The sequence below is a fragment of the Hyperolius riggenbachi genome, chromosome 2 (assembly GCF_040937935.1).
Source record: "Hyperolius riggenbachi isolate aHypRig1 chromosome 2, aHypRig1.pri, whole genome shotgun sequence".
NCBI lineage: Eukaryota > Metazoa > Chordata > Amphibia > Anura > Hyperoliidae > Hyperolius > Hyperolius riggenbachi.
The window spans coordinates 218,645,256-218,660,246 of record NC_090647.1 but is presented as its reverse complement, the minus strand read 5'-3'; the positions used below and the strand labels follow the sequence as shown (position 1 = coordinate 218,660,246).

General features: G+C 47.3%; 1 protein-coding gene across 1 annotated transcript in view; it reads right to left on the bottom strand.

The window, feature by feature from the left end:
- The window catches only part of GABRB3 (gamma-aminobutyric acid type A receptor subunit beta3), a 666,404-nt gene that overhangs the window by 305,131 nt on the left and 346,282 nt on the right, over nucleotides 1–14,991 (bottom strand). The window contains exon 2 of the mRNA XM_068268150.1: nucleotides 3,008–3,055. Within this exon, the coding sequence (XP_068124251.1) occupies nucleotides 3,008–3,055 (48 nt within the window). The remainder of the gene's footprint in view (nucleotides 1–3,007; nucleotides 3,056–14,991) is intronic.

Here is a 14,991-nt window from a genome sequence, read left to right as displayed (position 1 = left end):
TCCCGGCCACGGGCGTGCACTGTAGGAAGCGGGCAGCCCAGCCGGTGCCTGCACAGTAATTCCTGTCCATCAGGAAGAGGATCCCGGTAGGGCTGAGAGGAGGATGGATGGTCCAGAGGCTTCCTGATCCATCTTGAAGCCCACCTCTGCTGTGCAGGATACCTCCAGACATATCTGACAAGTGCTTGTTGGATAAGTTCTCATGGTAACACTCTCCTCTATGTACGAACATAGCCTTTCTATAAGTTTAAATGGCTTGGGCTTACTGCACAGGCACAGCCATACTGGCACCAGCACTATACACCCACACTCATGCATGGCGGAAAGTGCTGTTGTGAATTAGAAGAGGATCTCATCCACTGGCAGTAGAGTTGAGGAGGATATGTGACCTCTGGACCATCCAGAGACTTTCCTCTATGAGAATTTGTGTGTAACTTTTTTTTTCAAGCTACCGGTTCACTTTAAAGCAACAGATGTGTTATTTTATATTTTCTCAAACTGTATACACCTTAGATTAAAAGAAAGGCATCACAAACATCAAAGTGAAGGGCGTTAGTTTAATACTGTGTGCGCCAAGATCACTGGCGTATCCAGACCGGGGTTCTGGGTGTATGGAACACCCCCCTGAGACTCCTGTCCCTTTAAAAAAAATTCCCTGAAATCGCTGAAGCGGGCGAGCTGGTAAAGGCTTGCCTCCTGCAGGGATTGTGGGAAAAACTCAGCTCTTTTACTATTGTAAAGACTGCATGTAGACAGCTACAAAAGGTATTTCACAGGTTGAAAAGTTTTGACAGTCCCTAAACTCCAGGAGGGCTGCCTGCAGCTTGTGTGAGAGGCTTTTTTGGATTTGGCTGGCAGGGACAGGAGACACATGCAAGTAGCCTGTGTGATGGGGGACTGCAATACAGATACTCTCTCTGCATTCTCTCTGCATTCACTATTGTTTTCCTCCTTCCCCTAGTGCTGGCTGGAAGGGGGGCAATCTCCCCCCAGGCAGCCTTTCATTCAGAGATTTGTGTCTGGTGTATTCAGGTGAAACACTAGGCTAGCTGATAAAAGTGCAATTAGAGGGCAGGCAAGCTGGTAAATATACACAGCATGATGCAGAGCTTGCCTGGAGGGTCTGTGGGCAAACATCTGTCTGGTCTCTCCTCATTGTTATAATGACTGCATAAGGTGTTAAACTAGGTGAAAAGTTTTTGACAGTCCCGATACTCCAGGAGGGCTGCTTTCTGCAATACAGATAAGCTCTCTGCTCCATCTCAGGCTATTCTCAGTTAGTGATGGGCGAACAGTGTTCGCCACTGTTCGGGTTCGCCCGGATTTTGGCCTGTTCGGGTTCGGTTCGGCACCCCCCGAACCCCTCATGGTGTTCGGGAGGGTGCTCGGCCATGCTGCCCGAACCGGAACGTGCCTTCTTTGTTCGGCCGAACACAGCCGTGTCCGGCCGAACATAGCCCCCTATAGGGTCCCAGCATAAAGGGAGAGCATGCCCCGAGCGCGGGGGGGGGGGGGGGGGTGTCAGATATACCCCCCACCCCTCCCTGCTAAGCTCTCCCTTTTGCCGGTACCCTATAACGTTAAATTTAAGCCCCCCAAAAGTACCTAAGGAGGAGGGCAGGAAGCGGGCAGCCGGAGATGCTAGGCGCTAGTACCAGATGGTACTTCCGCCCTCTCTTGACGCACTTCCTGTTTACATTTGAAGTCGCGTCAAGAGAGCGCAGAAGTACCGAGATGATGCGTACGAGGGTACGTGTCATCATGTAGATGACGCGTACCCTCGTTCGTGTCATCGCGGTACTTCTGCGCTCTCTTGACGCGACTTCAAATGTAAACAGGAAGTGCGTCAAGAGAGGGCGGAAGTACCAGATGGTACTAGCGCCTAGCATCTCTGGCTGCCCGCTTCCTGCCCTCCTCCTCAGGTACTTTTGGGGGGCTTAAATTTAACGTTATAGGGTACCGGCAAAAGGGAGAGCTTAGCGGTGAGGGGCATTTCCGACACCCCCCGCGCTCGGGGCATGCTCTCCCTTTATGCTGGGACCCTATAGGGGCCCCAAAGGGACATGTTCGGGTTGGGTTCGGGGTTCGGCCTGAACATGCCGAACATCGGGGGCATGTTCGGCCGAACCACCCCGAACCCGAACATCTGGATGTTCGCCCATCACTATTCTCAGTCTCTCTCCACTCCTCCTCTTACTGGGCTAATGCACGCCAAAATCACAATAGCAATTGCTAGCAATTAGTGAGTGCAATTTTGTGAAGCGATTTTCAGAGCGATTTCTGAATGAATTGCTCAAAAAAATGCTACATGCAATATACCTGCGATTTTGAAAAAATCACAACGCTGCTGTGAGAACACCCTCATAGGGTAACATTAGCTAAGCGCTTTTCAAATCACTGTCGATTTGAAAAACGCTCAGAAGCCCTCTTGGTGTGCACCGGCCCTCCCTTATTCACCTTTGTTTCCTTCTTTCCCTAGTGCTTGGTGTTTGTGTCTTATTGTCATACAGGAAAGCTAAATAAAAGTGCAATCCTGGTGAGGCAAATTATTATTATTTAGTATTTATATAGCGCCGCCATCTTCCACAGATGCATATAACACTGCATCATATGGATATCGCTTGCGCTATGTGACACTGTGGCATATTCCACTGAATTGTCCAAACTAAGTCTATCTGCCGTTTCTCTCTCGGGGAGTTGTTCATCGCTGTCCCCCGTTCAAATTTGCTGCTACCAGAAGCCCTCAGAAACACTCGTGTCCTTGAGTACTTCCAAAGACAGGTAGCCCCGTAATACGCCAGCGCACTTTTGTGCATGGGCAGTATGGAGCCACCTGTCTTCGGAAGCACTCGGGGACATAAGTGCTTCCGGACCTTTCAGGAATCCCCCCCTTAAAAATCCTGCGTTTGCCCTTGAAGATTTCAGTACAGCCACTAAAATTTCAATGTTTAACCAAGAAATATATTGAGCATCTTTCACACTGCAGAAGAATTATAAAAATGCATACCTTGTGTCATAAATTGCATAAAGCTTCTTATTTTCTTCAACTGCATTCCTGAAAGAGAAGACACATACATTCAAATTAAAATAAAAATCTCTATACAATAAAATGAAGCAAAAGTAATCCTGTAAGAGGAATGTAACTGTGCTACCTTATATGTACAAACAAAGGAGGAATATAACTGTGCTACCATATATGTACAAACAAAGGAGGAATGTAACTGTGCTACCTTATATGTACAAACAAGGGAGGAATGTAACTGTACTACCTTATATGTACAAACAAAGGAGGAATGTAACTGTGCTACCTTATATGTACAAACAAAGGAGGAATGTAACTGTGCTACCTTATATGTACAAACAAAGGAGGAATGTAACTGTGCTACCATATATGTACAAACAAAGGAGGAATGTAACTGTGCTACCTTATATGTACAAACAAAGGAGGAATGTAACTGTGCTACCTTATATGTACAAACAAAGGAGGAATGTAACTGTGCTACCTTATATGTACAAACAAAGGAGGAATGTAACTGTGCTACCTTATATGTACAAACAAAGGAGGAATGTAACTGTGCTACCTTATATGTACAAACAAAGGAGGAATGTAACTGTGCTACCATATATGTACAAACAAAGGAGGAATGTAACTGTGCTACCTTATATGTACAAACAAAGGAGGAATGTAACTGTGCTACCTTATATGTACAAACAAAGGAGGAATGTAACTGTGCTACCATATATGTACAAACAAAGGAGGAATGTAACTGTGCTACCTTATATGTACAAACAAAGGAGGAATGTAACTGTGCTACCTTATATGTACAAACAAAGGAGGAATGTAACTGTGCTACCTTATATGTACAAACAAAGGAGGAATGTAAAGGTAGCCATACACTGGTCGATTTCCCATTAGATCGACCAGCTGACAGATCCCTATCTGATCGAATCTGATCAGAGAGGGATCGTATGGCTGCCTTTACTGCAAACAGATTGGGAATCGATTTCAGCCTGAAACCGATCACAATCTGTTGAGCTGCTCCTGCCGCCTGTGCCCCCTCCCCTATACATTACCTGACGCTGGCTCCCGGGCGTCTTCTCCGCGCTGCACCGCACCGCTCTGTTCTTGCTCCATCCCGGCGCTTCCTGTGTCACTCCGTGACCAGGAAGTTCAAATAGAGCGCCCTATATTATAACTTCCTGGTCACTGCAGTGACACAGGAAGTGCCGGGATGGAGCCGGAACAGAGCCAGAACAGAGCGGTGCAGCGCTGAGAAGACGCCCGGGAGCCAGCGTCAGGTAATGTATACCTGATTGGATCGGCCGCCGCTAGCGACGTGCACCCTACCCGCGGGCGATCGAGGGTAATTTCACGCACGGCGCGATCGACGGACCGATCCGATTTCGGGAGGAAATCGGATCGGCGGGTGCGTTTAGCGCGAACGATTGGCAGCAGATTCGATCTGCAAATCGGGCCAGTGTATGGCCACCTTAACTGTGCTACCTTATATGTACAAACAAAGGAGGATTGTAACTGTGCTACCTTATATGTACAAACAAAGGAGGGTTGTAACTGTGCTACCTTATATGTACAAACAAAGGAGGAATGTAACTGTGCTACCATATACTGTATGTACAAACAAAGTGTAGACAGAATTCACATTTATGGGAGCAAAGATAACAAAGACAAGGAGCTTGAAAAACATTAATTCCATGATGCAGGAAAACTTGTTTAATTTTAACACCACATTTATAAGGATTTGTTAAGTTAACCACTAGAGGACCACAGTGTTAAACCCCCCTAAAGACCAGACCATTTTATAACAAATAGGCATCGCTGCAGGGCCGTCCTACTCAGCACACAAGTGATTCCCTACTCCCTTTTCTCCTCACCAACTGAGTTCTCTGTTGGTGGAGTCTGATCACCCCCCCAGTGTTTATTTTTTTCTACAAATATTTATGTTATTTTTTTAACCTATTGGGGACCGTCCGGCAGGTGGTGGTACCGTTCAGACCGGACATTGATTCAACTACCCGCGCTAAAGAACCGCTCCCGACGCGATCGTGCGCACCCGAGACGGGAGATTAAGCTGTCATATGACAGCTGGCATCTCCCCTCAGTTATCAGCAGTATGGCTGCTGATCATGTGATCACTACGATCGCCGTCAGATCGTAGTGATCACTTTGACAGCGGCGGCGGCAGGGGGGGAAAGAAGAGGATGCACTCACCTCCCTGCTGTTCCAGCGGCGTTCGGCGCCCCCCTCCACTCTGGCCGGCATCTCTGCTCCGTCTGACGTCAGCGCCGGGTCCCGGCTTGATGACGTCATCAAGCCGCGACCCAACCTGAGCATCATTTGGTGCGGAGATACCGGCTGAAGAAGAGGTGGCTTCTGCAGCTCATCGCTGGAGCCTGGAAGGTGAGTGATGGCTTCCAGCTACAGGGGGGACACCTGCCTTCATGGGGGACACACAGACCAGCACACCACAGATGGCATCCGGCCGCCCGAGCCCCCCCAAACGTACACACCCCCCTCCACCACAAAATGCCCTGGTCCTTAAGGGGGGTTAGGCGGCCGGTCCCGAAAGTGGTTAATAAATGTTACTGTTTATTTATTTATTTTTTACTTCCCTCTCCCTCCCTCCCTCCCACCACCCACCAGCCAATCAGTGTGATCGGCTGTCATAGGCTTCAGCCTATGACAGAGGATCACTAACGCAACTACATATGAGACAGGCGTGTAACACGGCTGTCCCCAGTACAGCGCTGCCTTAGATCACAGCCCTGTACAGGTTAATTAGATGGCGGTTTCGCTGTCTAAGGCTCAACACACACCATACAATCTTGGTTGTTCAATCTTACCACTTTCATGTAGTATAAGAGCTTATCCAATCAATTATTTAAGGTATTTTCAATCTGTTGACCTTTATACTACATAGATTTGGTAAATCTGTACAACCAAGATTGTATGGTGTGTGTTGAGCTTAACAGTGTCCTAGCGGCAATTGCACTGGGAGACTGAAAGCGGAGTGGAGCTCTGCCATCAGAGCGGAGATGCGTGTGCATCGGCACGTGCAATTCCCTGCAAACTCCGCCCCAAGGACCTTACGTCAATTAGTGTTGGGCGAACAGTGTTCGCCACTGTTCGGGTTCTGCAGAACATCACCCTGTTCGGGTGATGTTCGAGTTCGGCCGAACACCTGACGGTGCTCGGCCAAACCGTTCGGCCATATGGCCGAACTAAGAGCGCATGGCCGAACGTTCCCCGAACGTTCGGCTAGCGCTGTGATTGGCCGAACGGGTCACGTGGTTCGGACCCGAACGCGCTCTGATTGGCCGAACGGTCACGTGGTTCGGGTAAATAAATACCCGAACCACGTCATATCTCCGCCATTTGTCTGTGGGTTTAGCTTTGGGTAGGCAGGCAGGGTAGTTCGCGCTCCAGCCACGCTAGCCAGGGTCCCCCCTGTCATTGTGTCATTGCTGGGAACAGTAGTACACCGCTTGCTCAGCCACACTATATAGCATTCTGTTTACTGCCACTCTGTGTACCTCGCTCAGCCACACTATATAGCATTCTGTTTACTGCCACTCTGTGTCTGCTGGGAATAGTAGTACACCGCTTGCTCAGCCACACTATATAGCATTCTGTTTACTGCCACTCTGTGTACCTCGCTCAGCCACACTATATAGCATTCTGTTTACTGCCACTCTGTGTCTGCTGGGAATAGTGGTACACCGCTCGCTCAGCCACACTATATAGCATTCTGTTCACTGTTCTGTGTCTGCTTGGAATAGTGGTACACCGCTCGCTCAGCCACACTATATAGCATTCTGTTTACTGTTCTGTGTCTGCTGGGAATAGTGGTACACCGCTCGCTCAGCCACACTATATAGCATTCTGTTTACTGTTCTGTGTCTGCTGGGAATAGTGGTACACCGCTCGCTCAGCCACACTATATAGCATTCTGTGCACTGTTCTGTGTCTGCTGGGAATAGTGGTACACCGCTCGCTCAGCCACACTATATAGCATTCTGTTCACTGTTCTGTGTCTGCTGGGAATAGTGGTACACCGCTCGCTCAGCCACACTATATAGCATTCTGTTTACTGTTCTGTGTCTGCTGGGAATAGTGGTACACCGCTCGCTCATCCACACTATATAGCATTCTGTTCACTGTTCTGTGTCTGCTGGGAATAGTGGTACACCGCCCGCTCAGCCACACTATATAGCATTCTGTTCACTGTTCTGTGTCTGCTGGGAATAGTGGTACACCGCTCGCTCAGCCACACTATATAGCATTCTGTTCACTGTTCTGTGTCTGCTGGGAACAGTAGTACACCGCTCGCTCAGCCAGAGTATATAGCATTGTGTTTACTGCCACTCTGTGTACACCGCTCAGCCAGACTATATACCATTGTTTACTGACACTCTGTGTACACCGCTCAGCCAGACTATATACCATTGTTTACTGACACTCTGTGTACACCGCTCAGCCAGACTATATACCATTGTTTACTGCCACTCTGATTCTGCTGGGAACAGTAGTACACCGCTCGCTCAGCCAGACTATATAGCATTGTGTTTACTGCCACTCTGTGTACACCGCTCAGCCAGACTATATACCATTGTTTACTGACACTCTGTGTACACCGCTCAGCCAGACTATATACCATTGTTTACTGAAACTCTGTGTACACCGCTCAGCCAGACTATATACCATTGTTTACTGCCACTCTGATTCTGCTGGGAACAGTAGTACACCGCTCGCTCAGCCAGACTATATACCATTGTTTACTGACACTATATAGCAGACTATATAGCATTGTGTGTACACCGCTCAGCCAGACTATATACCATTGTTTACTGACACTCTGTGTACACCGCTCAGCCAGACTATATACCATTGTTTACTGCCACTCTGATTCTGCTGGGAACAGTAGTACACCGCTCGCTCAGCCAGACTATATACCATTGTTTACTGACACTCTGTGTACACCGCTCAGCCAGACTATATACCATTGTTTACTGCCACTCTGATTCTGCTGGGAACAGTAGTACACCGCTCGCTCAGCCAGACTATATACCATTGTTTACTGACACTCTGTGTACACCGCTCAGCCAGACTATATACCATTGTTTACTGCCACTCTGATTCTGCTGGGAACAGTAGTACACCGCTCGCTCAGCCAGACTATATACCATTGTTTACTGACACTATATAGCAGACTATATAGCATTGTGTGTACACCGCTCAGCCAGACTATATACCATTGTTTACTGACACTCTGTGTACACCGCTCAGCCAGACTATATACCATTGTTTACTGCCACTCTGATTCTGCTGGGAACAGTAGTACACCGCTCGCTCAGCCAGACTATATAGCATTGTGTTTACTGCCACTCTGTGTACACCGCTCAGCCACACTATATAGCATTGCGTACTCTGCCAGTCAGTGTGTATATTGCTGGGATCAGTAATACTCCACTCACCGTCAACCACTATATGAGCTCAACATGAGTTCCCCAGAGACCTCCGCTGTGAGCAGCACTCCCAACAACAGCAACAGCCAACGCCCCACGCAAGCTATAACATCCACCCCAGCAGCCAGTGGTCAGCAGCAGCCCTCCCCGGAGGAGAACGTTGTGTCCATCAGTCCGTCGCCAGAGCGATTAATGAGGGCTGCCATTGAGGAGATGATGGGGCCTGATGTGGAGGAGGAGGTCTGGCTCAGGCCAGCATCCCAAGTTAATGTTGAGGACGATGAGGGGTCTGTGTCTGGGGATGTTGGGGTGGCAGAGGTGGTGGGTGGGTCAGACTCAGGAGAAGAGTTGTATGATGAGGATGATGATCGGGACCATCTGTATGTGCCTCAGAGTCCGACCCCGGAAAACATGTTGTATCGTGTGTTTAGGTACTAAAATCTGCGTTCCCTCCCAGTAGTGTTGGGCGAACAGTGTTTGCCACTGTTCGGGTTCTGCAGAACATCACCCTGTTCGGGGTGACTATATAGCAGACTATATAGCATTGTGTTTAATGCCACTCTGTGTACACGGCTCAGCCACACTATATAGCATTGTGTTTACTTCCACTCTGTGTCTGCTGGGAACAGTAGTACACCGCTCACCCGCCACTGTATAGCATTGTGCTCTGTGTCACTGCTGACAATAGTGGTACACCGCTCACCCACCACTGTATAGCATTTCTGTACTGCCACTGTACTGCTGCCAGTCAGCGTGTACTTTAAGGATAAGTGAAATGAGGAAGAAATCCGGTGAAAGAGGGAGGGGCAAGGGAAGAGGTGTTTCCCCTGACGGTTCACGTACAGGCCACAGGGGAGCACCCAAGAAAACCCACTCAATACTGCCCATGTTGTCCAGGACAACAACCCTCACAGATCCAAAAGAACAGGACCAGATAATTACTTGGATGACCTCTCAAGCGTCCAGCAGTGGGTTAAGCAGCACCAGCACATCACGCACGAGGTCCGAGTCCTCAGCCAGTTAAAGTCTGGGCTTTCTTTGAAGACTGCACTGAGGATGTTACCATGGCGATTTGCAAGGTGTGCAAGACCCGCCTGAGCAGGGGGAAAAGTATTAACAACCTCTCCACCACCAGCATGAGCCGCCACATTCTATCCAAACATCCCACTCTGTGGGCAAACGCGGCAGGACAGGGTACCACCAGCAACACTGCCTCCCTTGGGTTCACCAGACTCACCACCAGACCCGCCTCAGCAGCAGCAGTAGCCCAGCCATTGCGTGGTTCACAACATTCACAAACATCAGACGATGCTGACACTGTCACTTTCCGGACTAGTGCTCTTGAGGTCTCCCAGTGTTCATCAAACACAACAACCAACAGCCCTTCGGTGTGCAGCGCTACGGTTGAGTTGTCTGTCTCTGAGATGTTTGAGCACAAGAGGAAATTGCCAGCAAATGACCCCCGGGCCGTGGCAGTAACAGCCAGCCAGCATAGCCAAGCTTCTGGCCTGCGAAATGCTGCCATATCGAGTGGTGGAGACAAACAGCTTCAAGGGCATGATGTCAGTGGCCATCCCACGTTACGTTGTTCCCAGCCGCTACCACTTTGCGCGCTCTGCAGTGCCTGAGTTGCATGAGCACGTGGTCAGCTAAATAACCCGAAGCTTGAAGAATGCCGTTGCCTGCAAGGTTCACCTCACCACTGACACCTGGACGAGTGCGTTCGGCCAGGGTCGATACATCTCCCTTACCGCGCACTGGGTGAACCTTGTGGAGCCTGGCAGCGATTCCTCACCTGCTACGGCGCGGGTGTTGCCCACGCCGCAAACAGCTGGATAACAACAGCAGCACCTACCTCTCTGACTCCTTCTCCTCCAACGCATCTCAAAGCTGTACCTCATCCGGAAATGCTAACCCAGCACCAGCAGCAGTAGGATCGTGGAAGCAGTGCAGCACAGCTGTTGGCATGCGTCAGCAAGCGTTGCTGAAGCTGATCTGCCTTGGGGATAAGCAGCACACAGGGGAGGAAATTTGGAGGGGAATAAAGGAACAGACGGATTTGTGGCTGGCACCGCTGGACCTGAAACCGGGCATGAAGCTAGACACCTGGCACGAACTGGCAATGTACGCAATAGAGGTGCTGGCTTGCCCGGCAGCCAGCGTTATGTCGGAACGCTGTTTCAGTGCTGCCGGAGGCATCATCACAGATCGGCGTATCCGCCTCTCCACAGAAAATGCAGACCGTCTGACTCAAATTAAAATGAATCAATCCTGGATTGGAAACGACTACGCAACACTCCTGGACCCCAACCAAGTAACATGACCGATGAACATCTGGGATGGTTTAGCGTTTCCGGTCCCTGTTTATTGAACCTCTCATCTGTATTACATTTATGACTGCATGGCGGCAAAAAGCATTGCTGCTATATCCGCACGCTTTTTGTCCTCATGCAAGGCCTGGGTTGTTGTGTCTCACAAAGCGTGGCCTTCTCCTCCTGCGCCTCCTCCTGTTCCATCACGTGTGCTGCTGCTGCTGCTGCTGCTGCTGGGTTACCGTTGCCGGTCCCTGTTTATGGAACCTCTTATCTTTATTACATTTATGACTACATGGCGGTACAAAGCATGCTATCCGCACGCTTTTTGTCCTCATGCAAGGCCTGGGTTGTTGTGTCTCACAAAGCGTGGCCTTCTCCTCCTGCGCCTCCTCCTGTTCCATCACGTGTGCTGCTGCTGCTGCTGCTGCTGCTGGGTTACCGTTGCCGCGTGGTCCCTGTTTATGGAACCTCTTATCTTTATTACATTTATGACTACATGGCGGTACAAAGCATGCTATCCGCACGCTTTTTGTCCTCATGCAAGGCCTGGGTTGTTGTGTCTCACAAAGCGTGGCCTTCTCCTCCTGCGCCTCCTCCTGTTCCATCACGTGTGCTGCTGCTGCTGCTGCTGCTGCTGGGTTACCGTTGCCGCGTGGTCCCTGTTTATTGAACCTCTTATCTTTATTACATTTATGACTACATGGCGGTACAAAGCATGCTATCCGCACGCTTTTTGTCCTCATGCAAGGCCTGGGTTGTTGTGTCTCACAAAGCGTGGCCTTCTCCTCCTGCGCCTCCTCCTGTTCCATCACGTGTGCTGCTGCTGCTGCTGCTGCTGGGTTAGCGTTGCCGCGTGGTCCCTGTTTATTGAACCTCTTATCTTTATTACATTTATGACTACATGGCGGTACAAAGCATGCTATCCGCACGCTTTTTGTCCTCATGCAAGGCCTGGGTTGTTGTGTCTCACAAAGCGTGGCCTTCTCCTCCTGCGCCTCCTCCTGTTCCATCACGTGTGCTGCTGCTGGGTTAGCGTTGCCGCGTGGTCCCTGTTTATTGAACCACTTATCTTTATTACATTTATGACTGCATGGTGGTACAAAGCATGCTATCCGCACGCTTCTTGTCCTCATGCAAGGCCTGGGTTGTTGTGTCTCAAAGCGTGGCCTTCTCCTCCTGCGCCACCCTCCTCCTGTTCCATCACGTGTGCTGCTGCTGGGTTAGCATTACCGGTCCCTTTTCCTGGAACCTCTTATATGTATTACATTTATGACTGCATGCCGACAAAAAGCATGTTACCTGTGCAAAGAAAACAGACATTTCCCGCATTTAAAAGACAGTTTTCCCTTTGAAACTTTAAAATCGATTTTCTCAAAAACTATAAGCTCTTTTTGCTAAATTTTTTTTTCCTCTTGTACCCACTCCCAAGGTGCACATACCCTGTAAATTTGGGGTATGTAGCATGTAAGGAGGCTTTACAAACCACAAAAGTTCGGGTCCCCATTGACTTCCATTATGTTCGGAGTTCGGGTCGAACACCCGAACATCGCGGCCATGTTCGGCCTGTTCGGCCCGAACCCGAACATCTAGATGTTCGCCCAACACTAACGTCAATCAGCGTTAGGTGGTCCTGGGGCTGCCGCCGCATCCATGCTAGTTGGCGTGAACCGGTCTTAAAGTAGTTAAAAAGACATACCCATTAAAGCGGATCTGAACTCAGAACTTACTCTCTGCTCTAAAAGACATGCAACAGCATAATAACCTTTCACCACTTCAGCCTAAGGGCGTTTTCACCTCAAGGATGGAAGCAATTTTCCCGTCAGCGCTCCTCCCATTCATTCACCAATAATTTTGTCACTACTGGTCATACATAAATGATCTATATCTTGTTTTTTTCGCCACAAATTAGGCTTTTTGGAGGTGATACTTGTTTCCATCAATTACTTTATTTTCTGTGAATTGTATAGGGAAATATAACAAAAAATACACTATTTCTCCAATTCCATCCCCTATAATTTTAAAATAAGCAATTCTGCTATAAATAAAACCCACATATTTTATTTGCCCATTAGTCCTGGTTGTCACAACATTTAACCATTTCAGCCTGCCGGGATTTTTCACCTTATGCAACAGAGCAATTTTCACCTCCCATTCATTCACCAATAACTTTATCATTAATTGTCACAATGAATGGATCTATATCTTGTTTATTCCACCACCAATTAGGCTTTCTTTGGGTGGTAAATTTTGCTAAGAATTATTTTTTTCTAAATGCATTTTTACAGGAATATTAAGAAAGAAATGAAAAAAATTATTTCTCAGTTTTCGGCCATTATAGCTTTAAAATAATACATGCTACCATAATTAAAACCTATGTATTTTATTTGCCCATTTGTCTCGGTTATTACACCATTTAAATTATGTCCCTATCACAATGTATGGCGCCAATATTTTATTTGGAAATAAAGGTGCATTTTTTCAGTTTTGCGTCCATCACTATTTACAAGCTTATAATTTAAAAAATGTTCGTAATATACAAGCATATTTAAAAAGTTCAGACCCTTAGGTAACTATTTATGTTTTTCTTTTTTTTATTGTAATTTCTTTTTCACAAAAAATTATATTTGGGTAATTTTTGGTGTGGGAAATAAACAGTTGGTTTTAAATGTAATAATGTGTGTTTATTGTATTGAAAAATGTATGTAGATGTAGTTTTACTATTTGGCCACAAGATGGCCACATTGAGATTTTTTTTTGGTCCTTCTTGCTTCCAGGAAGCGAGAAGAGGACGGGAAACTTTTTTTTTTTCAGAAAGACCGCGACCTCTGATAAGAGGACGACGGTTTTTCTGCTGGGGACTTAGATCAATGAACGGGAACCGTGTTCCCATTCATTGATCTCTGGGCTACCGGGGGCTGGCACAGGGCATGCATCAACAGCACAGCAGCCACCTGGACGTGAGGATCACATCCAGGCGGCATAAATGGTTAAATTATGCCCCTAGTACAATGAATGGTGACAATATATTATTTGGAAATAAAAGTGTATTTTTTTCTGTCTTGTGGATTTTTGCTTTATCCGGTCAATAATTACAAGCCCTTTAGAGTAATATACCTACATGACATACATATTAAAAAAGCTGACTCCCTAAGGCAAGTATTTATGTATTTTTTAAACTGTTTGTATTTTTTTAATTGTCTTTGTTTGGTAAAGGGGGGGGGGGTGCAGATATAGAAGGGATTCACTTTATTAATGTATTATTATTAATAATAATAATAATTTTGAATTAAAATGTAGCCTGAGTGTATTTTTAATTTTTCGCCACTAGATGGCACTATAACACTATTCTGAGTTACCAGGATAGTGTTAATTTTTTTTTTTACTGACATCACTGTACTTTAACTATTATGAATGGACATGGCCCCTGATCAGGGTCATGTCAATTCATGCCAAGTACTGTGATTGGATCAAAGAACATCAGTTCCCCTTCCCAAATCTCCACCGCGTAAAAGCATGCATGTGCACCCGCCGAGGAAACACTGGACGCGTATACACATCCAGATAGACCAGAGCGGCTCTTATCTGGATGGCTATAAGCATCCAGATAGGATTGAGTGGTTAAAGAAAAACATTTATTCGTTACAGCTGATACAAATCCTGCAATAAATCAGCAGTGTGTCTACTTCCTGTTTTCATGGAAGCAGACAGGTTAACATCCTGTGTTTACAAATTGGCTGCTCTGCCAAGGCAGCCAGCTGACACAGCTAAGAGCTCAAATTATGCTTGTGATTAGTAACAGATGAGGAAGAATTGGACAGGCTAAACTCTCTAAATACATACAGGGTGCAGTTCTATATGTTTTCCTTCTGTCCTGTGCAAGAGTTCAGGTCCACTTTGAGAAATGCGATTACATAAAAAAATGATAAAATGATTTGTTCATAAAAAAGGTGACAGTCTGATCCATAATAGCGAATGGAGTCTGGAGTACATCTAGAGAGCTCGTTTTTCTAGTATGTTCTTTTTATAAAAGGACAAGACAATGTTAGTTGCTTTATTTACGTGCATTTGGCATGATGGTGGATGCACATGCAGTGGGATGGCTCACATGACGCCCAAAGGGAGCACGCGACACTCTTGCCCCATGCAGTAGCAAGCGCTACAAACCAGCATGTAAATATACATTATGGTAGAA